Source organism: Solea senegalensis, linkage group LG18 (assembly GCF_019176455.1).
Source record: "Solea senegalensis isolate Sse05_10M linkage group LG18, IFAPA_SoseM_1, whole genome shotgun sequence".
NCBI classification, from domain to species: domain Eukaryota; kingdom Metazoa; phylum Chordata; class Actinopteri; order Pleuronectiformes; family Soleidae; genus Solea; species Solea senegalensis.
This window is the reverse complement of record NC_058041.1, coordinates 12,463,255-12,489,915: the sequence shown is the minus strand read 5'-3', so window position 1 is coordinate 12,489,915 and position 26,661 is coordinate 12,463,255. Positions and strand designations below refer to the sequence as shown.

Genomic DNA, 26,661 nt, shown 5'->3' with positions numbered 1-26,661 from the left:
TAAGTGTGTGAGCACACGTGTATGTGGGCAGTATGCTAATTACAAGGAGCGGCGATGATCACATTAGCGCGTGGGTTAAATCCATGTGTCCTTTATATGAAGCATGTGCAGAGTCACAATCACAAATACATATGGTAATTGATCGGTGGAATTAGTATATATTTGGTAAACACTGTATATAAACATAATTAATGTATGCAGCATATGTGAATAGCAACGTAAAATGTCTTTGCAACCTATAAGAGAAAGGAATTAAACATTTTTTCTTCTTCAACTATGTCAATGAACACATGAAAAGCTTTTACCAGCTGTTTGTTAGTATGAGAAAAATCATTCTCAGGTTTAAGAACGTTCATAAATGGAACTAATGGGAACATGGTGGATATTCTGTACAGTCAGTATCGTGGTTTATATGATGATTAATAGCTGTTGGAAATCAGTAATATGCATTTAAAATATCCGTAACTTTACTTATAAATAAAGACTGTTGTAAACCGAAGATTAATTAATTCACAAAGACTAAATTAGAGGCTGTTGAAATTTAGTAATACTGGAGAGATCTAACAAAACACAACATGCTGAATATATACATGTAAAATAAGTACAGTAGTTACATTTTATGAGTGTGTTGTACAGAGGGATTTAAAATTAAAGTGTAATGTTAAATAAAAATATAATAAAAAGTTACAATATTTAATACACATGTGGTTTTGATCAACAATGTATTGAATGTAGTTTTTCTTTAAGATATTGTCAAAGTCCATTTGTCTTAAAATGTATTCTGCCTATGAAATTACACTGTGTAATAATGATAATGTAATAATGTGAAAAGGCCACATAATTCACATTAAACACAACACCATGAAGGAAAACTACACGTCATACAATAACATTCTTGAAACAAGTAAGTACAGTATCTCCTTCACTTCACTTGTCTTGAGTTAAATAGACATGTAAATTAGAATAAGAATTGAATCAGATTTTTCTCTCATTCAAGTGTTCTCATGGTGTCTTGCGTAGTTTCATGTCCAAAGCACGAAGCTGTTTGAGGAATCCTCTGTTTGGAAAAATCCACCTGTGCTCTTTGACCTCATTGATGGCCTCTAATAGGGTATAATGGTGGTGGATCATTAGGTATGCCAGGACGAGGGAAGCAGACCTGCTAACTCCAACTGCACAGTGGACAAAAACCTGAGCTGGTGAAGAATTACAATGCAGTGGGTAGAAAGCATGAGCTGAGTGATATTCAGTGAGGTCTTAACATTAGAAATTAGTGATATTAAAGCAACATAGTGGTATTTACCTCCAGGCGTGTTAAGTGCATCTTTAATGTAATCGGCCGAGGGAAAGAAATAGCGAGAGAGGTCAAATGTCGGTGAGTCATCTGCAGGCACTCCATAATAATCCACAGTGGATCCATAGAAGTCATGGCTCCCCTGACAGTGCATCCTCCCATGGGCCGCATTCAAAACATGAGTGATTCCGAGCTTCCACAGACTATAGCGATCATTGGCCACCGACCTACGCTCAGTGCAGGATCCAGCATTTATTATAAGAAACATATTATTTATAAGATGCAAAGTACAACAATGTGCTGGACTTACATGTCACCAATGAACAGGCTGGGCCAAACTTCATCCGCATGGTTACCAAACCTTTTTCCACCATACAAGACCTTCACCAAATCTTTCACAGAAGGAGTGGCAGGAAAAACTGTGTTATTATCCTCTGGATTATTCATTCCTGACTGCATGTACATTTAAATAACTACTAACGACATAATTTCTTCTCTCCAAATTTATTTTCCAACTCTGTTGAGCCTTTATTACAATCATATTGGTACTGACAAGGACAGGTGCTCCTGGGCTAAAATTAAACTAGTGACCTATATACTGGATGCCGGTCAACCTCCCACCTTTAAAGCATTCTGTATATTTTCTGAAAGGTCGTGATTTTGCATTTTTAGCTGCACAAAACAAACAAAAATATTCTGTGTCTTCATCACAACAATCCCAAGAGTACAGATTTAAAGACCCGGTTGTTTCATGTTTTCACCAGCAGGTGTCACTGCTGGACAGATCCACATGCAGTCACAGGTTGAGCGAAGAAGCCGTGTTGCTAATTTTACGTGCGCAGCTATTCTGGAGGTTACAGCCTGGTGTTGTTAATAGACATGCTAACGAGCGCGAAGCCAAGGCAAAATGACTCCCGACGAATCCCTACCATCACAGCTAAAGCTAAAAGGTGCCCAGACGCATGTGAGATGCCGTTCAGTTAGCTGAACCAGTACGCCGCCGTATTATCTTCAGTCAAATTTTAGTTCAGGTGAGTAAACGTGACGCGCACGCTGCATTACAGCTAACAAATGGTATGCTAGTTAGCTGACGTTAGCTGAGGCGGAATTAGCCTGCCGGTCTTGATTGTTGTGATACAGCAGCGGAGGATGCGCTCGTTGTCGCTTTCAGGTCAACCTCCGGAAAAACATGAATGACACACACCGAGTGTGACTGAAAGCTGCCAGAACAGCGAGGTGATGAGATGCTCGGGAAATAAGTTAGCAGTAGCCGGGGCCCATTTCATTGATAATAAGCGATTTAGATTAGTACAGGTGGGCGTGAATGATAGCTGACAGGCGTCACAGTTGCATTTTGTCAATTAATTCATTTCATTTTCATGAGAGTCTGAGCTCGGGGTGGGGCGATTGTCTTATCTTCAACTTCTCAGAATGTCCTTTTTTAATCTTCTAAAACAGTCTATTTTCCATAGCTGGGAAATGTCATGGCAAGCTCGTGAAACGTATCCCCAAACTCAGAACTGCTCCTTTAAGTATATAATATGAATATAATAAAAATGAAATATATTTACATGCAACTTTTTTTGCTGGATACATTTTTTTAGATATTTAGATCGCGCTGGGATCAAAGTCAATGACGTGGTACTCGTCAACTAAGTATACAAGACTCGTGTCCTAATTTTAAAATCAGTTATGATTTCAACTTTATTTGTACAATACATGATTGCTCCCACTTTTGTCGTTAAAACTTGAAAACTATGCCATGGATGTATCATTGTTTAGTGGTTGTGTTTTAAAATATGTGCATCACCGTCTGTGGAGTCAACAACTGAATTTATAATCAAAATATTTTAATATTTTATGTCAATTTGAAGTGGATGAGTGATATAATAATGTTCTTTGTCTACTGTCAGGTGAAAAATAAAACAGGCCTATAAAACAGAAATAAAATAAACCATTTAAGTACACCATATTAAGTTCACTACTAAAATGTTTTCTGTTTTGATTGAAACTCTGTGTCACCTATTCCTCTTCTCAGGTCTCATGTGAAATGACCTTTCTCTGAATGTCAGTCAGCTGTTCATTTAAGGACAGACAATGCATTTGCCTTTGATAATACTATGAAGTGTGTTTAAATAACTCTGGTAGATTGTTTTTACTTTGAAACAGAAGGAGGATGCATTATTTTTGTAGCATATGCAACAGAGAGTACACTGTTGTGATTTGCAATGTTAAAGCTGTGAAAGGTAATTCTCTCTGTTTATGTTGATATGAAACACAAGTAAAAAAAAAAATAGACTGGGAATTTGGATCCCAGGAAAACCAGAACAGTTCATTCCATGTGACTGCTATATTCATGTGTCCTGACCTAAAATAACATTTGGCAATGCAGACATGCTGCACCGACTGTTGCTCCAAATCACTTATGACTGGCTGAGTGTCGTCACGTCGTAATTTACAGCATATGTTTAAAAAAAAAAAAAGTGCTGTCTGGATCTGGACTGTGGTCTGCCTATTAGTAACCTGGGCCGTAGAGGTAATCATTGGAACAGAATTAAGAGAAAGGTTATTGCCAGTTAAAAATATGAGACCGTCTGATAATAATGAGATTGAGAGATGACTAGCACAGAAATCTGAGTTTCTGTTAAGTTTAGTCTGGGGAGTAAGTCTTCTCTTTTACTTATATTTGTAGGGTTTGGTTAATTTCCACTTTGCAAACTTTGTTTCTTTCATATATTTGCTCAAGTTGGGAAAGTCTTGCATACCTGTAAAGCTCCAGAGTCAGCTTCTCTTTGTTTATCACTTCTAACTTTTTTACAAAGAGAAGATACTTTCTGTCTATGTTGCAGTTATGGGTTTCATATTTATGGGTTTAATCGAGTTGAGTTCTACTTATTAATGCTGCTGTCCTTTTCTACTACAGCTGTCGGAGAGACGACGAAATGACCCATCTGAGTGTCCGTCACTGGACTCCCAAACATGTTGCCTCGTGGCTGAAGGAAGAGGGCTTCTACGAGTATGTGGACTTGCTGTGCAACAAGCACCGACTGGACGGCACCAGCCTGCTCGCCCTCAGCGAATATGACCTCCGCTCGCAACCTCTGGAGCTCAAGGTGCTGGGGGACATCAAGCGTCTGATGGTGTCTATCCGTAAACTTCAGAAGCAGAATGTGGACGTGTTGGAGGAGCTGGGTCTTCCCTTTGAGGGCCACTCTCCCTCAGGCTCTGGAGGCAGTTTGGACTGGCTGTGTAATGGTGACCAGGGCAGAGACTGTGATAGCACTGACACAGCACCAGTGGGAGAGGAGTATCACCAGTATACAAATGGAAAGTACAAGCAGCAGACCAGGCGCCTGGATCCAGAGTACTGGAAAACCGTGCTTAGTGCCATCTATGTGATGATTGTGTTTGGGTTCACATCCTTTGTCATGGTCATAGTACATGAGAGGGTGCCTGACATGCGCACATACCCTCCGCTGCCTGATATTTTCCTAGACAGGTGGGTGTTTCTGCAGTAGTTGCACATTGAAAAAACTCTTTATGACAGACCAGGTGAAACTTTGGGCTGAAGCCCTTACTCAGACAAAGATAAATGCAGCAGAGTCTTGAGTCAGCAGTGAAATGAAACCATATGGTAGACATGATAACTGACCCACTTTCTTGTAGCATGGTTCTATAACGGTCGTGTATTCCTGGTGGTTTAGATTTAGTTTAAACATCTTTGACATTTTTTTTAAAACAGCAACATACTTTTCATGGTAATGTCTTGGCTTCTTGAGAGTGCCAATTTCACAGAATTAACAGGATTGACAAGCTCAAATAAAACTTGCTTAGGCCAGTTATTTGGGCAGCTTACAAACCTTTAAAGTTTGCCTCAGTCTCCGGTGTCTCTATTCTTTTTTTTTTTTTTTATTAAACGTGTAATTTAATGTTTTTCCTCAAAGTAGTGGCAATTTTGTGTTTATTTGCAAACATCATTTATTCATTGTCCCTTTGTCCCTTTCAATAGCGTGCCTAGAATACCCTGGGCCTTTGCCATGGGTGAGGCATGTGGAGTGATTCTCTGTAACATCTGGCTGCTTGTTCTGCTGCTGCATAAACACAGGTACAAGCCAAACAGTCATTCATATGAATACAGTGTGCCAGTGCAGGGATTATTCTGTGGGTTGCCCACTGTGTTTCCCATGAATCAACAACAGGAAGACTCAGAATGATGAATATTATTATTAATCACTACTTGTAGATCCATCCTGTTGCGGAGGATGTGCAGCCTCATGGGGACGGTGTTCATGTTGCGCTGCATCACCATGTTTGTCACCTCCCTGTCAGTGCCAGGGCAGCACCTGCAGTGCTCAGGAAAGGTAATGCGCCCACACATTTGCATGAATCACGCCAGAAACTGCATCATTTTGCTTCTTTAAAAGCCCACAGAGTTAATGGCTTCACCTTCTCTCCTGTCCTAGATATACGGTGACATATGGGCCAAACTGCAGCGAGCTGTAGCCATCTGGAGCGGTTTCGGGATGACCCTGACAGGAGTGCATACATGTGGTGATTACATGTTCAGTGGTCACACTGTGGTCCTCACCATGCTTAACTTCTTTGTCACGGAGTGTGAGTAGCTTCTGTTTATTCTGTCAAGCTGTGATCCATATAAGGTCATTTTTGTCACTTTGTTTAACATTCAGTGGGGACAAAATTAACATTATATTTTAGTAAACCCTTTAAACCTTTTGATTCATAGCTGACCCATCTCCCATTGTCCCATGAATTACCCCGATGCTATGTGACCATTCCCCTTTTTTGCAAATTAAAAAACATATGAGGCATTAACCTGACTCTCCTGGGAGAGATCTACAAAAGCATCACTTAAAAAATAAAAACTCCCTTCAAGCTGACCTGTTAACAAAGACCACTAGATTCCTTATTACAGTGATCCTGGTTTTGACTAGCACACATTTTTGTATATGTAATCCTTTTTTTTGCTACACAATGTTTTTATTTGGTATTTTACATTTAAAATATGAGTTATCTGTCAGTCATTTTCTTAATTAATCAAGTACTTGTTTGGTCCACAAAATATCAGAAAATGTTGATCAGTGTTTCCCAGACTTTGAATTGATTATGTTCTCATAAACCTAAATGAATCAGTTTTAATGATTTCTTTGTTAGCTGAAGCAAGGAAACCACAGACATTTCACAGTTAAGAAGCTGCAAACTCAGAGAGCTTGTTTTAACTATTAAAACAGTCAAACTGATCAAATCTTGACTAAAAATGATTGGGGATTAATTAATTGATAAATCCATTAACTGTTGCTGCAGCTGTGCGTAATACAACCTTTTTTGTATGAAGACTTGAGTAACCTTGCAGATTTTGTTCACATGTCTTCATAATCATCATGGGAAATCCTGAATTGTTATTAAACCCAGGGAAATATGGTTAAAATATTTAATTATGAGGACACTATTGTGTTTGGTAAAATTGTCCCTTTGCTGCCACCCCATGTTTTTATTTGGTATTACAGCTTGTGTTTAACTCCAGTCTGAATTGGTCAGAAATAAAACCAAACCTGCTCTTTCTGTCTTTTACACAGACACACCACGAAGCTGGAACTTCATTCACACACTGTCCTGGGTCCTCAATCTTTTCGGCATCTTTTTCATCCTGGCTGCCCATGAACACTACTCCATCGACGTGTTCATCGCCTTCTATATCACGACCAGACTCTTCCTATACTATCACACTCTAGCAAACACTCGGGCCTACCAGCAGAGTCGACGAGCTCGCATCTGGTTTCCCATGTTCTCCTTCTTTGAGAGCAACGTGAACGGACCCGTCCCCAACGAGTACTGCTGGCCCCTGGCTTGGCCTGTTGTGATGAGGAGGCTTATCGGTTAGAGACCAAGCGCTACAGCTGGACTGTCACAAACCTAACCTGTGCTGCTTAGTGAAGTTGCCAACAGCGGCCAATCCTGTCAGCACTGTGGCCTGATGGGATACACCGCCATTACCTTCTTATAATCTGGGACTTATCTTCTAACCTATTTCACTTGTCGCCATTTTTAGGAAGATTAAACAGAATCCATAAAACTGATTTAAAAACTGAGCCGTGGAGATACAGATCATGTCACTGATTTTTTTTTTCATAAAAGTTTGCCGTATACGGCATTAATCTTTTTTTTTTGGGGTACATCCCAATTTAAAATGTTATTATTAGGATAGCATATACATAACAGGAAGGTACAAATAAATGTTCTCAGGCAGCAGTGTACCGAATGCTTTCCAGCAATGTATTTCCTCTGCAATTAAAGTATCTTCAAGGGTTCAAGGTTTGGATCTGATTATTACTTTGTAATTGATCAAACTATAGTTATGTGGACCACTCTCAAAGCAATATGTATAAGAGCTACAGTATCTTACACTGATGTTTGTATGTATAGTATTTTGTTCCATCCTGTTGAGCAGCAGATGTTTTGAATTCCATTTGCATTCTTGGATGCCATACTTGTGTTTTGACAATGACAGAAATCCACAGCTCATCACAAAGTAAACTTGCATTGACCCGGGTTTTATTGTTTATGGAGTGTTTCTCTTTAATTGACCCACACAAAATGCATTCAAGAAATGTATTTATTGGCCAAAAACTATGGAATATTTTTTTTCCAGCTGTCTTAAATATTTTATTTGCCAACTACTGTGACTATGATAGTTTTCTGTGTATGTTTACTGTTTGGTAGTTGTATTGTGGTTTTTTAATTAACTGTACATGGTGAATGACAAGACCCAAGTATCTAATTGGATCTTTTTCAAATATTGATCCTTTGACATGAATCTAAAGTAATGGTTCCAATAAAGGAACTTTATTTGTAGGTATTTGTTAACATTAATTTATTTAATTTTGTAAAATTTGTTGATAGGTATTTTTATATTTCATGAACAGTTATAGCAACATGCTCATGGAGAAATGTTTACAGTTGCTCTTAATGATGTATTTGTTTTAAACACAATGTGCTATTGAAGTCGATTGTTGATTTCAGGTGGACCTTGACATTTCATTAATTGAACTTTTGACATGGCAGTAAGTTGTTGTCATTTTGTCATTAGAGCATGTTAAGATCACAAGTATTCTGAATAAAGCTGACAATTATTTGAGCTGTGATACTCTTATGTTTGTATGCTCATGCAAACCTTATATCACATTTTATGTCTCATCTAGTCATGAACATCATTAAAGTGCTGAAATCATAGACTTGTTCTTACATTTCTGCCTTGTGCACCCCTCATTGCAAAACCATACATTTCATGTGTGTATTCATGAACTGTAAGAAATTAACAGTATACAAAGCTATTTTTAACTGTTTCTATCAACTGATAATTCTCTCATGGAGTATGGAACTGACCCTGCATACAAAATCACAACATTTATTATATGCATTGTTTATTATTTAACGCCAGGTAATATTTGTAATACATGACTAATATAACTAGTAAACTTTCGCAGTTTGTATAACTTGTCATTCATTTGGTTATTTAGCGTTAACCGTGAGAGTTCAGTGGAATATTACATTAGCAGGTTGGTGCGATAGCGATTTAGCTGTCTTTCCACTTGCCGACACGCTTTGGTGACAAAAATACCCAGAAAATTCGGCGTTAAAAATTTGCATATGAAAAGCAAAGCATTTTAATGGGTCTTAAAGTCACAAAAAAATCAAAACACATTACTCGAAATTACAAAAAGTATAATCTCTCCCCGATTCCAGATCGGCACAAAATGAACTGCTATAATTCAGGGTCCTACCGGCACTGAGGTCAGGTCATGAAAGTATTGACAGCAGTGGTTCCTCCATATCGTCCGAAACCTGCCTTAACTACCTTCTCTGTCGTCCCGCTTATTCTCAAAAGTTGAGAGCAACATAACCAACAACAGTAATACGAGTAAGTAACAATCCGTGTAATTACTGAGGTTATTCATGTTGTATTCTGTTGCAATGTCCTCAAGGTAGCTAACAAACGCCCATGATATTAGCATGCTAGCTAGTCAGAAAACGCCCCCCCACTGCCAGTGTTCAGAAACTCCTTCACATAGTTTTTAAAAGTTAATTTAATTTCCTTTTTAACAGTAAAATACTATCAAGCAGTTCTGTGTAAATCACCTTAAATGGCCAGTAATTTAAGTTTATTAATTAATAATGCTAGAAATAATAAAGGAACTTTTACATGTAAGGCTGTTTTGACAACTATATTTGGTTTTATTTTTTCACGTTCTTCATCACTGTGAGCAGACAGTGGATTGATTCAGGTAAACCTCTGGTCTAACCTTGACAATGAGGAGTCATGACAGCAGATGATATTGGCAAATTTGAATTACTCAATATGGACTCTAGTGCATACAAGGATGTTTAAAGATTACATGATATATTGGGACTGAAGCAGTTACTGGATTAATCGATTACTAAATGAATCGTCAACTATTTTGATTATCGGTTCAAAATAGAGGATTAAGTTTAATTTAACTGTGTGGCAGATGGCAGCTATTTCTACAATTTATGATTATTTAAAAAAAGTTGCTAGTTAATTTTTATATTAATCAATGAGTTGTTTGGTCAATAAAATGTTAAATAAATAGGGCTATAATTTTTTCCCAACTCTCATAAGACAACATCCTTCTATGGCTTGTTTTGTTCACAAACTAAAGACAGTCAGATTATTTGGTTTCTTTGTCTAATGTGAGCAAATCAATCTTATGATATTCACATTTAAGAAACTGGAGAAATAGTTTCAATAAAAAGATAGATTATCAAAATAGTTTCTAATCCTGGCTGTCATGCATAATAATGGTTAGGAAAGCACAGGGGGTCTTTCTTTTTCACTGAACAGAGCTCTAACTGAACAGCTTTTTTTGACAATGTCAGTACTACTGCAGCTATTATAGGCACTTGTCAGGACATGCAAGAGACACAGATTTTTTGACATGACATGTTGACACTCAAGTGTCAATCACCATGTGTATTTATGTGAAATCCCCTTTTTTAAGGAGTTACTTAGACCTGTCATCTCAGAGCAAGAAGGTCGTTTCTTTTCCCTTTTTAGTTTTTTTAATTTGCACACACACCAATTAGTGGTAGTGAGTTTGACTTCTGCATTTAACCCATCCTTTCTTACACGCCAGTAGTGAATACAGGAGGAGCAGTGGGCAGCATTTACCATGAAAAGATACATCTTCTTCTAATCATAATCCGGCAGGTTGTTCAATAAGAATCTATTGCCACTGGGGGAAGAGGATGACTTTGATGTCTTTGCAGATCCATAATGGCTTTCAAAATATGTGATGGCTTTGAAAAATGTTCATGTTACGCTGTCTGACCTTTTGTGGATAAAACCTGTCTTTTGCACATTATAGTTCACAAAACCAATTGTTAGGACGGAACAGAAGTAATTTGTACCATAGTTGTCTGACCCAGGCCAATACATTCCTGAGGTTTCCAACCGCAGAGACTAAATTGACGATAGGTGTGAATGGTTGTTTGTCTCTGTGTGTTAGCCCTGTTGTGGACGGGTGACCTGTCATAGGTGTTTCCTCCATCCCACACAATGTTAGTTGGGATTTGCTGGTAAATAATGGATGGATGTCACAATTTCTACGTTTTGATTATTTATTATTTTTTAAATCTTTGTGACAGGCACCATGGCTATTCCTCCAGCGTTTGCAGACCTTGGAAAATCAGCAAAGGACGTCTTCAATAAAGGATATGGTAACAAGAAACTATTATTGACCTTTAGAGGGGAGGCTGGCTGTTTAACATGTTTCACCATTCCTGCTTTCTGTGTACATATTTGCAGGTTTTGGACTGGTTAAACTTGATGTGAAAACACAGACTTTAAGTGGAGTGGTGAGTTTCATCGTTACCATACATAAACAGCAGTGCATTCTAGATATTTGTGAATATGAAACAATAAGGACAAGGGTTGGCATGATACAAGAATTTAAAGCTTGATACCGAGTCCTCAGAAAATGCTCAATATTACCATTGTTGATACCTCTGAAAAATATAGACAAAAGATTAAGGTGTGTAGTTATTTATAAAGATTAGAACAATGTAAATGTCATCAATGAGATTTTCAAATTGAAATAGTGTTCTACTTGACTTTGTAGCCACCACTACAGCCTTGTTTGCATGTAGGCTGTTTATATCCTATGCCTTTCCCCTCATTGTTTGCTTCAGATGCAAACATCTTGCCCATTGACTTATGAATGGCACTTTTTTCATTCTCAAATAAAACTGGTAGTATAGGCCCCTCAGTAGTAGCTCTTAACCATGTTCAGCCAACTCAGTGTTGTGAACATAAAAAGGTGTGTGACCTGAAGGAGGTAAAGACAGCATTGTTGGTATTAATAGTGTTGCAAATGAGTGTCCAATACTACAAATCTTAAGTATTACTTAAGTACTTGTTAGAGCTGTACTGTTTTCTAAAACTAAAAAAATCCTCTTGTTGTCACTTTTAGGAATTTAAAACCTCTGGCTCGTCCATCATTGACAACAGCAAGGTCACAGGATCCCTGGAAACCAAGTACAAGTGGCCTGAATTTGGGCTGACGTTCACAGAGAAATGGACCACCGAAAACACACTTGGAACAGGAGTTTGTGTCGAGGATAAGGTAGACACTGTGATGTTGCTGATCATCCAAATAATGACACATTATTTGAAATGAAATGTGACTGATGGAAAGGCTGTCCTTTAGATCACCAAAGGGCTGAAACTCAGTTTTGACACAACATTTTCACCAAATACTGGGTAAGACATTGTTTATACTGCATATTAATTGGAAAATTATCACTAAAAAAACTATTTTATTGATATTTTCCCTCCCATTTTTGTTTCTCGACAGCAAAAAGAGTGGCAAGATCAAGACGGCTTATAAAAAGGAATACGTCAATGTTGGTCTTGATGCAGATTTAGATTTAGCTGGTCCTACCATTCATGTTGCTGCAGTGGGCGGCTATGAGGGCTGGTTGGCTGGCTACCAGATGACCTTTGACTCAGCCAAATCTAAGATGGCCCAAAACAACTTGGCACTTGGCTACAAGACAGGGGACTTCCAGCTCCACACCAATATGTATGCTTTACGATCAGCAAATATTCAAACCATGCAGGATGAGTACCTTTAAAACTGTATTGCGTAACTTTTAAATATTAACAAATATCTGTTATCAGTTGAGTTCACATAATGATGATTTAAGCCTATCAGCTCTACACAACTCTCTGTTTCTCAGTATAGATGTAGATCTTGTCACCCAATGACATTCCCACTCTGCACTGCTGCAGTGATTTTGATGGGACAAATGTGTCTAGCCTCCCACCGACCTGACGCAGCATACAAATGTCATATTGTTTCTGCTCATGAAGAGTAAACAGAGGCAGAATAATCAAATCATCCAACCCAATCATCAAAAGTTACGTGCTGCAGCTTTAACTACAAAACGTGCATTGATGTCTCAATCTTGTAATTTTCTGTCCGTTTTAATACTGACATGCAAGTGATGTCAGAAATTTTCCTTTTTTTTCAGAAAAAATGGTTCAGAGTTTAGTGGGTCCATTTACCAGAAGGTAAACGAGAAACTGGAGCATGCCGTGAATGTTGCCTGGACAGCAGGCAGCAGCAGCAGCAGTCTCTTTGGACTTGCTGCCAAATACCAGCTAGACTCCAGTGCCTCCGTATCAGTGAGTGCTTCTTAAAACCTCCCAGTTTTTCTAGAATATCTCACTATTTTGTCCCCGTTTCATTTACACTTTGGTTATTTGTTCAGGAACATGGCATCAGGTCTCTGCATTTTTTTCTTTATTGCTTGGAAATTGTCTAGTTTTTATAATATACTGCTTCTTGTGTAGATCTGGATCCACTTGAGTGTTTTCAGTGCTGTCTTGTTTAATAATACAATGCTTCTGCTCTCCAGGCTAAGGTGGATAATGCCGGCTTGGTAGGAGTAGGATACTCCCAGATTCTGAGGCCTGGTAAAAAAAAAAATCTATTAATTACTCAAGAGTTGAAAATATCAAAAACATTAAACAAGGTCGGCTTTGGTTTTTACTAAAAGTTTATTTAATCTTTGTCATCAGGTATCAAACTTCTCCTCTCTTCACTCGTGGATGTGAAGAATTTCAACGCGGGTGGTCACAAACTCGGTCTGGGCCTGGAGTTGGAGGCTTGAGGATCTGCGCTGCCAATTCATCATGAGAAGATTTTTCTTCTGACCCTGAGTGTTCCTGTGCAGGTGGCAACATGAATTTTAAGAGATAAAAGAGCCAAATGAACCAGTAACTGAGTTCTCAACCACTGTCAAGATGGAAACTTAACAGAAGTCTGATTTCATTGTCATTAAAGTAACTAATCATTTGTTAAGTCACTCCTCCTGCCACTTTTATTCTCTGTAATCAAAGAAAAAGTCTCCTATTGATGTTGGAACATTAACAATGTGGGAATGGTTATAAGAAAACAAGTGTGATAATATAAAATGGATTATAGAGCTGTTAGTTTGCACAGTAGAACACTTGCATCTAATTTAGCTCTCACTCCTTTGTGTGATTTGCACATTTTATTCATTATTTAGTGGGGGTGTTTTGTTTTGGATGGATTACATCCGCAGACTATGCTTATTCAAGATTGGCTCACTTTCATTTTTCTGCCAAGAGAACCTTAACTGTGCCGTGTGATGAGGTTTAACCTCCACCACCTTAAAAATGCCTGCTTTTAAGATGCAAGTGAAAAACTATGAATTTTTTCCCTCGGTGTGACGGGAGTGTAAGAACATTGGTGTGTATCAATCAGTTTTGAGGACTGTGGCACTTGATCTGGAGGTGGTTTGTATGCTGATGTGTGTCAACCTTTGCAATAAAGCCCTAAAATCAAGCTTCAGCCGTTTAAGCACTTAGCAAATGTTGGCAATGATTTGAATCTGTTGGGTTCAATAATGATGTGGTCAAAAAATCTGTTTTTATTGTTTTATTAACACACTGTAAAAACTGACTTAAAAAATGACTTAGAAATTCAGTGTTGTCAGGCCACATAAACTTCCAGTAGCATGTTCACATACAACACCTATGTATGTCAGCTATGACCACACGCATAATTCATCCACTTAACTATAATTTCACAGCAATTGTGAGCCCATCTCCAACTGTGAGCATGCTGAGTAGGATGCGTTTATCGCCGACCAACTTCTTGTTCAGTTTGTCGATGGCCACTGTGTCCTCGTCATCAGGGGTCGGACTGAGAACCTTTCCACCCCACAGAACCTGCACAAAATGAATAATTCATATACAGGATTAGTTGCTTGGTATTACAAGATGCAGAAAATAAACACATTAAGACCTCTTACATTGTCAATCCCAATGATGCCTCCTTTCCTTAACAACTGCAGTGACTTTTCATAGTAGCCTTCATAGTTAACTTTATCTGCATCGATGAAGGCAAAGTCATATGTCCCTGCCTGGTCATCAGCAAGGAGGTCATCTGAAAGAAATGAAGAGGAAAGAGAGATTATTTACATGGTTGTTGTGATATTCATTTGTTACTATCTGTTAACATCTGACCATTATTTTTTTTAAAAACAGTGTCAAAACAAACATGTAAAGGTTTACCTTTTTCCTTCGTAACATGGCACCTTATAAACAACTTAACAATATGTGCTTAAACAATGCACACTGAAAACAGCAGATACAATTCAGAACGTGGGAATATGAATCAAAACAAAAGAGAAATAAATCTAAGATGTCCTCAATAACACTGTAATTAATACCACCACAGTGCAACTAAAAGAGATATATAGGTGTGTAAAGGTGTTTCTCCAATGTATACATTAATAACGAAAAATACAATACAAAATAGATTGGATGGGCACACAGGTGTTACTTATCACGTATAATTCAGGCGCTGTCCAGTTCATATAGTTCACAGTGAACCAGTATGCATCCTGACACTGATGAAGCTAAATGGAACTCATCCATCATTAGTACTTAGATTACTTGCACCTGAGATTTTCCTCCCATGAACTGTCAAACGACAAAAAAAACATGCTACGTGCTCCCTAACTTTTTCAAAACATAAGCGATTTTTAACTCTCTCAAGTGACGTCATCAAGTGTCGTCACGCCGTTGAGCATGTTTTCCCACCAGTTGCGTTTAGCATTAGACTTTTAAAACGCATGTACGTGACTTTTGAATGCATCTTAGTGGAAGGACGAGAAGAATGCAGGTAATTAAACTAAACCTCACGCATATTGTGTTACATTTTGGGTTTAAACCTGTTGTGTGTGTCTGTTGTTGCGCTAATTAGCACTTCGGTAGCTCAGCTTAAGCTAAAATTGCTGAAGTGACAGGATAGACCCGATAGGTGTGTCCACTTAAGAAAAGTATGCTGCTGCAATTTAACACCCCACAAAGTGCAAGGAAACCATTTAGTGTTCTTTAATATCAATAATGGGCCCAAAAACACAAACTGGCCAATTTCAGTGTTTTTATTTGACTTTGGAAAAGGTATATACACATATGTGTGTGTGTGAGAGAGAAAGAGATTATAATATTAAACTTAAAATTATTATTATCGCAAAAACATAGAATAAAGTAGCTTCTCAGTGTGTAGGTGCAATATTTTGTGTGACCCTGTATTGTTTTTCTCTTTTTGTGTCTTACCTTAGGTTCCTAGTTATTTTCATACTGGTAGTTGTTTTTGATGTTTAAATCATTTACAGACATGAATCCACACAAAGAACATCTTGCCTACTCACAAGCAAGTCTTCACAGTCTTTGGCAGTTTCAGTAGTATGTAAAAAAACATATACAAGGTAACAATATAATAGCTGTGGAATCTGACACTACATAAATTGAACACTTTGGTTTCACCAGCACAACTGTAATATAAGCTATGTATCAAAGTGTTGACCTGGAGTCAGAACAGTGTCGTATAATGTGACACAATGACTGCTTACAGGCACACATTTTGTTTGCTGTGAATTTATCTATTAATTTAGTAAAAGCAAAATGTATTATATTAAGATATTACACAGTAAAAGATTTTCAATCTTCAAAAATGAATACCCTGATCTGAGCTGTCGACTCTCTGACCTTTAAAAACCTTTTGAAACGGTGACTTCCAGTGGCCTTGTCGCCATTCTGTAGTAGTTGAACAAAAGCTGGCAGAGCAACAGCCCCAGAGAATTTTAAGAAGCAGTGTAACATATTTTTTTTAATTCCACTACAATTTACTTATATTATTATACAAAATCAAGAATAAAAAAAAAAAACCCCACAGAGTTAAGCAAAGTGAAATATTACTGTACCTAGTGTTTTCAATGCTGGCTGTAAGCGTAGATCAATTTTGTTCTCAACCCCAGCCTGTAAATGAGAGGAAATTAATATTTTAAAAGTTGTCTGACATGCAAAACTGGATTATAACAGGAGTATTTTAATAAAGGTATTTGCAGACATGCTATCTTGTTTTTGAATGCATTTTTAGATAAACAAATGTGTGCTGAACTGCAATGACACTGGCAGAAAGATTGCTTTGGCAACTTAGAAACATTTAAGATACTGTGGAGGCTTGATTGGGACTTTGCACCTTTTGATATGCAACTATCAACATTTGTTTCGCTTGAGCAATATTTTAAAAGGCCCAGAAAACACACCCAGTTCCTTAGATGCCAATAAATGTCTTAATGTTGCTTTTTTTCAACCAGCAGTCCACACCTAATGACAGCCACACAACAATAATATTATATTGGTAAATGAGCAGTTAATATGACTTGATCACAATAATTGTTGATAAATCTGGGTTGTACAGTTTTGTGATTGGTTGTGTTTTTATCAGACTGAGAAGTCCTTTTTTAAGCATCAAAGATGACTGACGGAAGGTTTGTTTGTGCATGCAGATGCCTTCCAAACATGCCTTCAAACCGAGCTACAGTGTGTCTGTTATCTGTGTTATGTAGAAACTGATTGTACCTCTTTCCAGAAGGGTTTTCCAATACTGGTGTATTCTTCACTGATATCGCATGCCACCAAAACTCCATCGTCTGGCAAAGCCAGCGCCATGCTCAGTGTGTTGTAACCTGTGTATACTCCTGCAAAGTACAAACAGTAGAGGGACAATATAGTAATCCAGAATGATAATCTGTTTTTGCAAAAGCAGCGTTTTTACATGACTTAAGGAAACCAGGTTACCCGGTGTCCTTTCTAAAGGAAGAATCTTAAATAGCAGATTTACAAGAAACCAGCCTGATTTATTCTTTTATGTCTGAAATATCGGCCTTTGATAGTGAACTTTGGTATTGTTGTAGTCAAGACCATATACTGCACATAAAAAGTGGACATAGTATTCTGGTTCCAAAATAAACTCAGTTTTATGGGATTATTATCCCATATACTGTACTTCAATTTCAGTTATTTTTGCAAAAAACAGAATTGTCCCTTTGGCGACTATAACTGCTACTTCTGTTACTTCTACTGAGAACAGAAATGTACTTATCTTTGCAAGACAGAAGGCAACACTCACTTTTTCTTTTTTTATAAAGATTGTAGTCATGGGAAAATGGATGAATAAGTTGAAGGGGACCTCAATAAACTGGCAGAAATGTCCAATGTAAGGCATCAAGAATAGTATGGTTGTGTGTGGGAGCATCAAACCACAGTGCAAATCATGTATTGAACATTTTCAAAAGCATACAGCACTACAAAATAGGAAGCCCGAGATACACACAGTTGATAAATCCAGTCAAGCAGTGATTACAATATGAACAACTAATTAGGACATTCCAATACAATATGAGACGTAATGCTCTTACCAATTTCTAATGCTTTCTTGGCTTGTATTAGTTTTGCCAGATTAGCCATGAACTGGGACTGCTCACAGGCGACCATCATGACGTTCATGGAGTCTTCCATTGTCCTCTGAAAGTAACAATGAGAAACCACTTAAAACAGTGTCTTAAAAAAATGACACTAGTAAACATGATTACATGGTATGACATTGGGTGCCTTATTGTGCCACAGCACAGCATTAATCCAGATACCATGACATCCTTACCAGTCTGAGTTTCTTCAGGACCGGATGCTCCCTCAAGGAGTGACTGAGGACGTACTGCATCAAAGGGTCATCTTTTCCCCCGCAATGACTTTTGGAGATCATTCTGTAAGATTTCCTTTTCCCTGTGGACAAATATGAACCATGATACAATTACAAAAATCTTAAGAGCACATCAATCAATGAAAACTACTATCCAGTTCTATTTAAGGAAACAGATGTCTGGTTTTGTGCCTGGTTAATGTATTTTATGATTTGCATCAGATTAACCTTAATGATCTCAGTGAGGAAATGCAATTGTTGCACCAGCAGATAGAGATAAATAAATGAATACTGGACATTTTCAAGCAATAGATTTTGACATCTTTAACAATAATTACGTGTAGACTGATACACTTATGGGAAATGTCCCTACATTTGAGGTTTGCTTGTGCTACAGTTGGTTGTATTATTCATCAGATATTTGCAGCTAGAAGGTAAAAGTAGACACGGACTTTGTACAGGGGTGGACCATAACCCTAACCCTCTGTACTTGTTATCTATGCCTGACTGATGACAAATTCTGACTGAGCTGCATGACATTGCATAGTTGCCATAGTCAGTTTGGGCCGCAGAAATTAATCAAATTTGGGAAATACACTGGCATTTTACAGTATTTTATACAGTTAATAGATGAACAATTGATAGATTAATTCAGAAAGCAATCAAACCGATTAATCAGTAATAAAAATAGTCATTAGTTGCAGTCCTCATTACCTGCAACATATCTTTTCCATAAACCTCTGTGAAACTCCTGTGAAATCCTAATCTTAATGCTGCACCACTTGCACATTTTTCCTAATTGACATAATCCATATTTGGAATATAAATCACAATATCTGAACAGCACATTTATCAGTCACAGTCTGAGAGGGAATCCTCACTACCCACTTTTCAGTTAAATATTGCAATAACTGCATATCACACAAAACTGTTTGCATCTGAACAATGTACTGACTTGCAGCGTTATTGAATCACTGCGGCCGTTTCTATTCCCAAACGACTATATACTTGCATACAAGTATATATTCGCATATTTAGAAAGTACGGGAGTGATACAGCGTATGCATATTGAGAAACGGCCTGTGTCTTCTGTCTTCCCTATGAAAATGTGATCATGTACACTGACAAAATATCTGTATGAGACACACACACACAAATACTCCTGCTCACAGGTTACATCGCTGTAGCAACGATTGTCTAACGTGTACAGATCAAAACGCGTATCGCTCTTACCTAAGACATAACCGGTGACAAAAACAACCCCCAGTGTAATAGATCCCACCAGAGCCTCTTTAGTAATACTCTGAACAAACGTCATTTTGACTCTGATTGTTGTGACAAACACGTTCTAAGCGGCGACCAAGCTGAGCGCTTCCTTGTTGCAAAACCGTAATACTAAGAGTAGAAGCTCCGCTGCCGAAGTGACCATCATCATGCTAGCTTCGTATCAGAGACACCCACAGCAGATAGAAAGCTCAACAGAAAAAACTTCTTCCTGCAAATCAACTCACCACAAAGCAGTGTCTGAGAGTAGGATCCTCTGTTGTGAAGTAGTGTGTGTGTGTGTGTGTGTGTGAGAGAGAGAGGGCGACTGGATAAATTCCTGGTTAACTGGAGCATAAAAACATAGCGAATCATGTGAACCTAATGCCAGTCACATGACCTGCTGCAGTTCTTATGATAGGGTATAATCGGACTGTATCCCCACTGTTGCCCCAAATCACGTGTCCAACTTGTATTGTCCAGGGATTTTATAGACAGTGCATCTGAACAGACTGAAGTTCTAACACGTGGGACTAAGGATAAAATAAAAACGAAAAACAAACAAACAGCATGCAGTCCTTACAGTCTTAAAGGTCCAGTTTTGTAGCATTTATTTGCAGAAATACCAATATGTTTAAATGTTTGTAGGCTTAAAAGTATCCTTTTATATGCACTTTCAGTAGGTTCTTGTGTTATGGAGGCAGCAATCATTTGCTTGTTTCTACAGCAGCCTGAGTGGACAAAGCAGGTACAGCATGCATTTTGTGTTTTGAAGTGGAAGATTACCATGCAAACAAAGAAAAACAAACAGTTCTTTAAGAACACAATTATTTTTTTGGATTATTTTTATGGTAGAATTGTGTAATACATGTGTTCACACAGAGGGGGGCAGTGTTGTCATGTAAATGAAGCTCACATGCCTTCTTGGAAGTAGTTGTAAAGTCATTTGGAGAAAATTGTTGTCTTCATTTTATGCCATTTTTGAAATGGTCGCAAACTTTCAGGGTATTCGTATACATTACAAGCTCTACTTTGACATGTTATATCACTAGTGTATCAGCATAGAAAGGACAATAGCAGGATTATCTGTGGAATTAAAGACCATGTGACTGAGTTAAACACTTTTTACGAGTGCTTGCTCTATAATTTGATAGCAATTGTGAGCCCGTCTCCCACTGTGAGCATGCTGAGCAGGATGCGTTTATCGCTGACCAACTTCTTGTTCAGTTTGTCGATGGCCACAGTGTCCTCGTCATCAGGGGTCGGACTGAGAACCTTTCCATACCATAGCACCTGCACAATATGTATAATTAATATATATGGAATTAGCTGCTTGGTATGATATTGCAAGATGCAGAAAATAAACACATCAAGACCTCTTACATTGTCAATTGCAATGATGCCTCCTTTCCTTAACAACTGCTGGGATTTTTCATAGTAACCCTCATAGTTAACTTTATCTGCATCAATGAAGGCAAAGTCATATGTCCCTGCCTGGTCAGCAGCAAGGAGGTCATCTGAAAGAAATGAAGAGGAAAGAGAGATTATTTACATGGTTGTTGCAATGCATCTTAATGGAGGGACAAGAAAACCTGTCCCTCCACCTGTTGGCTGTGTGTTATTGTGCTAATTAGCACTTCAGTAGCTCATCTGAAGCTAAATTTGCATAGGTAACGAGATAGACCTGGCAGGTGTGTCCAGTTAAGGAAACTGCTTTAAGCTGCTACCATTTACTAAACACCTCAGAAAGTGCAGGGTAAACTTTAATGAGAATGTTTCAGCACACAATGCCCGTGTGTGCTGTAGCCTCTTGCTCTGTTCGCGCCAGCAGTAGCCAGTCGTCCAAATACGTGGCCAGGTGAATATGTCGGCACAATATTTATTATTATCAAGTAGAAAGTAGAAATAACTACAAGGTTACAATCTGACACTACATACATTGAACACTTTGATTACATCTGAAAAACTACACCAGTGCAACTGTGCAGACACAAATTATGGTTTCTGTGAATCTATCAAATTAATAATACAGTCAATAACTCTTGTTCTGATAGCAAAATTAACTATATTAAGATCTTACTCAGTAAAATCAGAAACACAGAAATCTTCAAAAACGAATGCCCAGATCTGAGCTGTTTCTCTCTGACCTTAAAAACCTGTCACACTTTGAAACTGTGACTTGAGTGGCCTTGTCGCAAATTCTGTAGTAATTGTACAAAAGCTGACAGAGCAAGACTTAAGTAGTGTAAAATACATACAAGAAAGCTCATTAAGAGAAGTGACTTATTATTGTACCTAGTGTTTTCAATGCTGGCTGTATACGTAGATCAATTTTGTTCTCAATCCCAGCCTGTAAATGAGAAGAAATTAATATTTTAAAAGTTAAGCTTTAATTCAGTTTTTAAATGTTGTAGATGAGCACAGAATAGCTGAACTGCAATGAAACTGAGCACCTGAGCATTAAAATGTGTTTTCTGTGATCAAAAAGCTCCTCTTTGCTTTTTGAAAGAAGTCGTCTTCAACAAGCAGACAACTGCTTGCCTGTCGGGCCACCAACGTATTTCCGCTCACGTAGTTGTTTGTGGAGCATCTGAGACTTGTTGCATTTACACTTCTGTCCAATGTGGTCACAATGCTCTCTGACCAAGTCCCGAGGTGGTTTGGCCGATCAGATAACAATCTGTCCTTAATGCATCTCGGGTGTATTTACACCTGTACTTACAAGTGGTCATCAGTTTGCAATCCGATCACAGAAAACACATTTTAATGCAAGGTGTAAAGGGGATCTGGCAGTAAGTTTACTTTTAACATCTTAGAAACATTAAGGATAATGTGGAGGCATGATTGGGACTTTGTACTTTTGATATGCAACTATGAAACTTTGTTTTGATTGAGCAATCATTTAAAGGAACAAAAAGGACAAAACCAGTCTTTTGCCTATAAATGTCTTAATTTTGCTTTTATGTGTCCAACCAGCAGTCCAGATCTTCACATTCGACAAGTTGGAATCAGCAAATGATTGATCACAATAATCAACGATAAACCAAATTTTGTGATTGGTTGTGTTTTTGTCAGATTGAAAAGTCATTCAACACACAGTCTAACAAGTAATGAAACATATAGTAGCTTAACTGGTTGTACCTCTTTCCAGAAGGGTTTTCCAATGCTGGTGTATTCTTCACTGATATCGCATGCCACCAAAACTCCATCGTCTGGCAAAGCCAGTGCCATGCTCAGTGTGTTGTAACCTGTGAATACTCCTGCAAAGTACAAACAATAGAGGGACTATACCGTAATCAGAATGATGTTCTGTTTTTGCACAAGCAATGTGTTTACATGACCAGAGGTAACCAGGTTATCTGGTGTCCTTTCTAAAGGAAGAATTTATCTTAAATGGCAAATACACAAGAGACATAGTCTTCTGGTTTTGAAGCCTTGAGGTTTGCCATTTGCAAATGCCACCTGTGACCAGACACGTATTGGATAATACTCGCTGTCAGTCACACAGTGTCCACTCATGTCCTCTGTCTAATTGTATATTTTCCTGTCAATGGGAAAATGTTAAGCTTTATTTTATTATTTCTTTGCTCTGGATAACAAAGCAAATGTCTTGGTTTGTGGACAAAACAAGACATTTGAGAACATCATCATTTCCAGGTTTGATGAACACCGATATTTTATGGCCCGAACGATTAATCGAGAAAATAATCAACAGATTAATTGATTATGAAATTAATAATAATAATCGTTTTAAACATCAAATCTAAGGCATCAAGAATAGCATATTTTGTGTGGGAGCACCAAACCACAGTGCAAGTCATGTATTAAACATTAAAAACAGATGAAGCCTGAGATACACACAGTTGATAAATCCTGTTAAGCAGACAACCAATTCCGACATTAGTTCAATACATTCAATTCAATGTGGAATGTAATGCTCTTACCAATTTCTAATGCTTTCTTGGCTTGTATTAGTTTTGCCAGATTAGCCATGAACTGGGACTGCTCACAGGGGACCATCATGAAGCTCATGGAGTTTTCCATTGTCCTCTGAAAGCAACAATCAGAAACCACTTAAAACACATGATTAGTAAACGTGATTACATGGTATGACATTGGGTGCCTTATTGTGCCAGAGCACAGCATTAATCCAGATACCATGACATCCTTACCAGTCTGAGTTTCTTCAGGACCGGTTGCTCCCTCAAGGAGTGATTGAGAACATACTGCAGTAAAGGGTTGTCCTTTTCCTCATAGTGACTTTGGGAGATCATTGTGAAATAATTCCTTTTCCCTGTGGACAATTATGACAATTATACAGATGTTTAGAGCACATCAATGGCATGACAACTACCATGCAGTGCTATTTAGGATTTTGTGTCTGGTTAATTTATTTTAACCAGTAAAAGTCTTAAGTTAAACTGCATATAGGAAACTGTTATCATCTAAAGAGTGATTACATACTGTGTGAACCCCGATCTGCACCCGACTGGAATTCCACTTAGAGCACGAAGGCATAATTAAATCACTGTGAGCGTCTTCTGTGAAACACCAATTTTACTTATGAAAATGGTTTATTAAAATTGACAAAATCACTGTCCTGCACACACACACACACACACACACATACTCCTGTGTAGAAACGATTTTCTAACGTTTATAGCTCGAAACGCGTTCGCTCTTACCTAAGACTCTCCGGTGACAAAAACAACCCCCAGTGTAATGGATTCCAGCAAAGCCTCTTTAGTAATAGTTTGAACAAACGTAAATTTGACTCTATTTATTTTGAGAAACACGTTCTTTTAAACGACCACCATCCTGGGCCCTCCCTCGCTGCCAAACCGTAAAACTAAGAGTAGAGGCGCAGCTTCTGCTAGCTGCGTATCAAAGATAACATTCACTGCGGAGCGAAGGCTCAACTGAAACACTTCTTCCTGCAATTAATTACTATGAGTGTGTGCGTGTGTGTGTGTGTGTGTGTGTGAGAGAGAGAGAGGGCGACTGGATGAGCATAAAAACGAGAGAACCATGTGAACCGAAGGTCAGTCACGTGACCCGCTGCAGTTCTTAGGAGAGGACAGCAAAACAACCCCCCCACTGTTGTGTCCTTCTTTCTATTGTCAGGGGATTTTTTTTACATGTAAAAATAAGAATTTAAATAAATCAGAATGTTGCATTGTTTTACTTAATGTCAGTAAAGATAAGGAGAAGAACAATAGTCGATTAAAAATTCACAAAATTTAGTCTTTTCAGTCTTAAAGGTCAAGTTTGTAACATAAGGTGGGTTTATTTGCAGAAAATATCAATATGTTTGTTTGTACACCTGTATAATAAAACATAAATAATAAAAATTGTTAGATTTTTGTAGCCTTAAAATTTATCTTTTATATATAATTTCAGTTAGGGTTTCGTTTTATGGAGGCAGCTAATTTGCTTGTTTCTACAGCAGCCTGAGTGGACAAAGCAGTCACAGCATGCATTTTGTGTTTTGAAGTGGAAGCTTACAGTACAAGCAAAGAAAAACTATTTTGTTTCATGTATTTTTCTATATCTTGATAACATGTGATCATATGTTGTGTAATGTAACAAACATCTAGTGAAACAACTTTGATACAGACAAAGTGAGAGGTGATGTGAAGCATCTAATAGACATGTTCACACAGAGAGGGGCAGTGTTGTCATGTAAATTAAGCTCACAACGCAACAGTCGTTGTCAAGTAATGTGGAGAAAATATTTGCAAACATTCAGTGTATTCGTATGCATTACGAGCTCTACTTTAATACGTTATATCACCAGTGTATCAGCATAGACATTACAATAGCAGGATTCTCTGTGGAAATTAAAGATCATTTTTATAAGTCTTCACTAAAGGCAGTGCTGCCTCATCAGTGAATGACTGAGGGCTGTCATTCGCTTTATATCATCTGTGTGAGACTTGAATAGAGCAAAGTGACAGGTCAAATTGTTAAGTGCAGTACACTGCTTTGCCTAAGAAGAAAACAGTGTGCAACTCAAGTCTATGCTTTTCCAAGTTAAAAGTGTTAACATTTATGTCACACGTTACTCATTCCTTGCCAAACTGTTCGCTGTCCTGGCTTCCCATCGACATCTGGACAGCAGACAAAAAAAAAAAGCACTTACTTGTACATCGCACTTATGACTAGCACTTTATAGTTTGACTTACTTGAAGCACATACTTCTAGCACTTGTTTGGAATGTTGGAATGTACTTCTCATTTTAAATATAATTCATAATCAGATAGTGTAGTGTAGAAGTGCAAAAAAATACTTTTAGATAATGTTATGTATCCTTTGGTGAAGTATAATCTACCCGTGCCAACTCAAGGGCATGGCAGCAGGCCCAACTGATAACGCATACAGTTACAGGTATATTTGTGCTGTGCAAACAATGTGGTCATGTATTAGTGATGAGGATTGTTGTGTAGGTGGTAAATAAACGAGGTGACAAAAAGTCCTCATAAACAGCCCTTTAACAGTAAAATTCAAGGTCAGTCTCCTAAACAAACTTTAGGTAAAATGTAGTCAGGATGTGCTTTGTTATACTTAGCATATTTTATTCTAATCTTAATTTAAGAAAGTATTGTAAAAATGCAATGTAACTTTTGCTAGATGTGATGTTGTGAAAGCAGATCTGTGATGACTTTTTAGTCTTTGCAAGAGATCTCAGTTCAGGAATCCTCTTGAACTCGGTGGTCCAGATTCTGTCAGTTTGACTGACACTGATATTTAGTCACTCACTTTTCAGGATTTCTAAAGGACAGATATTCAGGTGCAGAGTGGCTCCATTCTGCCCTTTACAAGCCAGTGACTCATCAGAATAATTTTGAAGCTAATTAATAATGAAATATATGTTGTATATTCTAACTACTAATTCATTTTATCTACAGGTGAGACTGCAGATTGTAACAGACTGAGGACTTCCATCGCTGCTCCCTTTCCCAAGCAAGAATTACAGTGGCCTTTGCA

The 26,661-nt window shown here is 37.9% G+C and overlaps 5 protein-coding genes across 8 annotated transcripts; 2 read left to right on the top strand and 3 right to left on the bottom strand.

Moving 5' to 3' along the window:
- Positions 1 to 153: 153 nt before the first annotated feature.
- Positions 154 to 2,630, bottom strand: LOC122759652 (dual specificity protein phosphatase 13-like). Of its 2 annotated transcripts, XM_044014614.1 has the most exons (4): positions 2,499 to 2,630; positions 1,605 to 1,686; positions 1,304 to 1,521; positions 154 to 1,196 (listed from the first exon to the last, which is right to left on the bottom strand). In XM_044014614.1, exons 1-4 carry the CDS (start codon positions 2,578 to 2,580, stop codon positions 1,003 to 1,005), a joined length of 576 nt encoding a protein of 191 aa, XP_043870549.1. In that variant the 5' UTR covers positions 2,581 to 2,630; the 3' UTR covers positions 154 to 1,002. The 2 variants fall into 2 exon arrangements, with proteins under 2 accessions (XP_043870549.1, XP_043870550.1); XM_044014615.1 differs by lacking the exon at positions 2,499 to 2,630 and having other exon boundaries at positions 1,605 to 2,135.
- On the top strand, positions 2,122 to 8,542 carry LOC122759651 (sphingomyelin synthase-related protein 1-like). Of its 2 annotated transcripts, none has more exons than XM_044014612.1 (6): positions 2,122 to 2,244; positions 4,218 to 4,793; positions 5,304 to 5,399; positions 5,538 to 5,655; positions 5,758 to 5,908; positions 6,889 to 8,542. In XM_044014612.1, exons 1-6 carry the CDS (start codon positions 2,174 to 2,176, stop codon positions 7,191 to 7,193), a joined length of 1,317 nt encoding a protein of 438 aa, XP_043870547.1. In that variant the 5' UTR covers positions 2,122 to 2,173; the 3' UTR covers positions 7,194 to 8,542. The 2 variants fall into 2 exon arrangements, with proteins under 2 accessions (XP_043870547.1, XP_043870548.1); XM_044014613.1 differs by having other exon boundaries at positions 2,176 to 2,325.
- Positions 8,543 to 9,088: 546 nt separating this feature from the next.
- Positions 9,089 to 14,202, top strand: LOC122759048 (voltage-dependent anion-selective channel protein 2-like). Its single transcript, XM_044013524.1, has 9 exons — positions 9,089 to 9,230; positions 10,976 to 11,047; positions 11,136 to 11,185; positions 11,800 to 11,952; positions 12,037 to 12,089; positions 12,184 to 12,411; positions 12,863 to 13,016; positions 13,250 to 13,307; positions 13,413 to 14,202. The coding sequence occupies exons 2-9, from the start codon at positions 10,981 to 10,983 to the stop codon at positions 13,502 to 13,504; spliced, it is 855 nt and encodes a 284-aa protein (XP_043869459.1). The 5' UTR covers positions 9,089 to 9,230; positions 10,976 to 10,980; the 3' UTR covers positions 13,505 to 14,202.
- A 78-nt stretch (positions 14,203 to 14,280) lies between these two features.
- On the bottom strand, positions 14,281 to 20,064 carry LOC122759049 (catechol O-methyltransferase domain-containing protein 1-like). 2 transcript variants are annotated; one of them, XM_044013526.1, is made up of 7 exons: positions 19,923 to 20,064; positions 18,373 to 18,494; positions 18,131 to 18,236; positions 17,292 to 17,410; positions 16,631 to 16,685; positions 14,672 to 14,805; positions 14,281 to 14,588 (listed from the first exon to the last, which is right to left on the bottom strand). In XM_044013526.1, the coding sequence occupies exons 1-7, from the start codon at positions 20,047 to 20,049 to the stop codon at positions 14,436 to 14,438; spliced, it is 816 nt and encodes a 271-aa protein (XP_043869461.1). In that variant the 5' UTR covers positions 20,050 to 20,064; the 3' UTR covers positions 14,281 to 14,435. The 2 variants fall into 2 exon arrangements, with proteins under 2 accessions (XP_043869461.1, XP_043869462.1); XM_044013527.1 differs by lacking the exon at positions 19,923 to 20,064 and adding an exon at positions 19,645 to 19,790.
- Positions 20,065 to 20,531: 467 nt separating this feature from the next.
- Positions 20,532 to 25,870, bottom strand: LOC122759543 (catechol O-methyltransferase domain-containing protein 1-like). Its single transcript, XM_044014470.1, has 8 exons — positions 25,860 to 25,870; positions 24,360 to 24,415; positions 23,847 to 23,968; positions 23,619 to 23,724; positions 22,816 to 22,934; positions 21,970 to 22,024; positions 21,058 to 21,191; positions 20,532 to 20,967 (listed from the first exon to the last, which is right to left on the bottom strand). Exons 1-8 carry the CDS (start codon positions 25,868 to 25,870, stop codon positions 20,815 to 20,817), a joined length of 756 nt encoding a protein of 251 aa, XP_043870405.1. The 3' UTR covers positions 20,532 to 20,814.
- Between the last annotated feature and the right edge of the window lie 791 nt (positions 25,871 to 26,661).

What these genes read in the sequence shown, in the direction of transcription:
- LOC122759651 (XM_044014612.1), top strand. Translation starts at nt 2,174, where the DNA reads ATGCTAACGAGCGCGAAGCCAAGGCAAAATGACTCCCGACGAATCCCT. An exon ending in CTGCTGCTGCATAAACACAG is followed by an intron (nt 5,400 to 5,537) that starts GTACAAGCCAAA and finishes CACTACTTGTAG; the next exon opens with ATCCATCCTGTTGCGGAGGA. An exon ending in ACCTGCAGTGCTCAGGAAAG is followed by an intron (nt 5,656 to 5,757) that starts GTAATGCGCCCA and finishes CTCCTGTCCTAG; the next exon opens with ATATACGGTGACATATGGGC.
- LOC122759652 (XM_044014614.1), bottom strand. Translation starts at nt 2,580, where the DNA reads ATGAAATGGGCCCCGGCTACTGCTAACTTATTTCCCGAGCATCTCATC. An exon ending in GCAGCTTTCAGTCACACTCG is followed by an intron (nt 1,687 to 2,498) that starts GTGTGTGTCATT and finishes CTTCTGTGAAAG; the next exon opens with ATTTGGTGAAGGTCTTGTAT. An exon ending in AGCCTGTTCATTGGTGACAT is followed by an intron (nt 1,522 to 1,604) that starts GTAAGTCCAGCA and finishes CACTGAGCGTAG; the next exon opens with GTCGGTGGCCAATGATCGCT.
- LOC122759048 (XM_044013524.1), top strand. Translation starts at nt 10,981, where the DNA reads ATGGCTATTCCTCCAGCGTTTGCAGACCTTGGAAAATCAGCAAAGGAC. An exon ending in CGTCTTCAATAAAGGATATG is followed by an intron (nt 11,048 to 11,135) that starts GTAACAAGAAAC and finishes ACATATTTGCAG; the next exon opens with GTTTTGGACTGGTTAAACTT. An exon ending in TTCCAGCTCCACACCAATAT is followed by an intron (nt 12,412 to 12,862) that starts GTATGCTTTACG and finishes CTTTTTTTTCAG; the next exon opens with AAAAAATGGTTCAGAGTTTA.
- LOC122759049 (XM_044013526.1), bottom strand. Translation starts at nt 20,049, where the DNA reads ATGATTCGCTATGTTTTTATGCTCCAGTTAACCAGGAATTTATCCAGT. An exon ending in GAAAACCCTTCTGGAAAGAG is followed by an intron (nt 16,686 to 17,291) that starts GTACAATCAGTT and finishes TCTCATTTACAG; the next exon opens with GCTGGGGTTGAGAACAAAAT. An exon ending in GCATCATTGGGATTGACAAT is followed by an intron (nt 14,589 to 14,671) that starts GTAAGAGGTCTT and finishes CATTTTGTGCAG; the next exon opens with GTTCTGTGGGGTGGAAAGGT.
- LOC122759543 (XM_044014470.1), bottom strand. An exon ending in TTGTCACCGGAGAGTCTTAG is followed by an intron (nt 23,969 to 24,359) that starts GTAAGAGCGAAC and finishes AATTGTCCACAG; the next exon opens with GGAAAAGGAATTATTTCACA. An exon ending in GAAAACCCTTCTGGAAAGAG is followed by an intron (nt 22,025 to 22,815) that starts GTACAACCAGTT and finishes TCTCATTTACAG; the next exon opens with GCTGGGATTGAGAACAAAAT.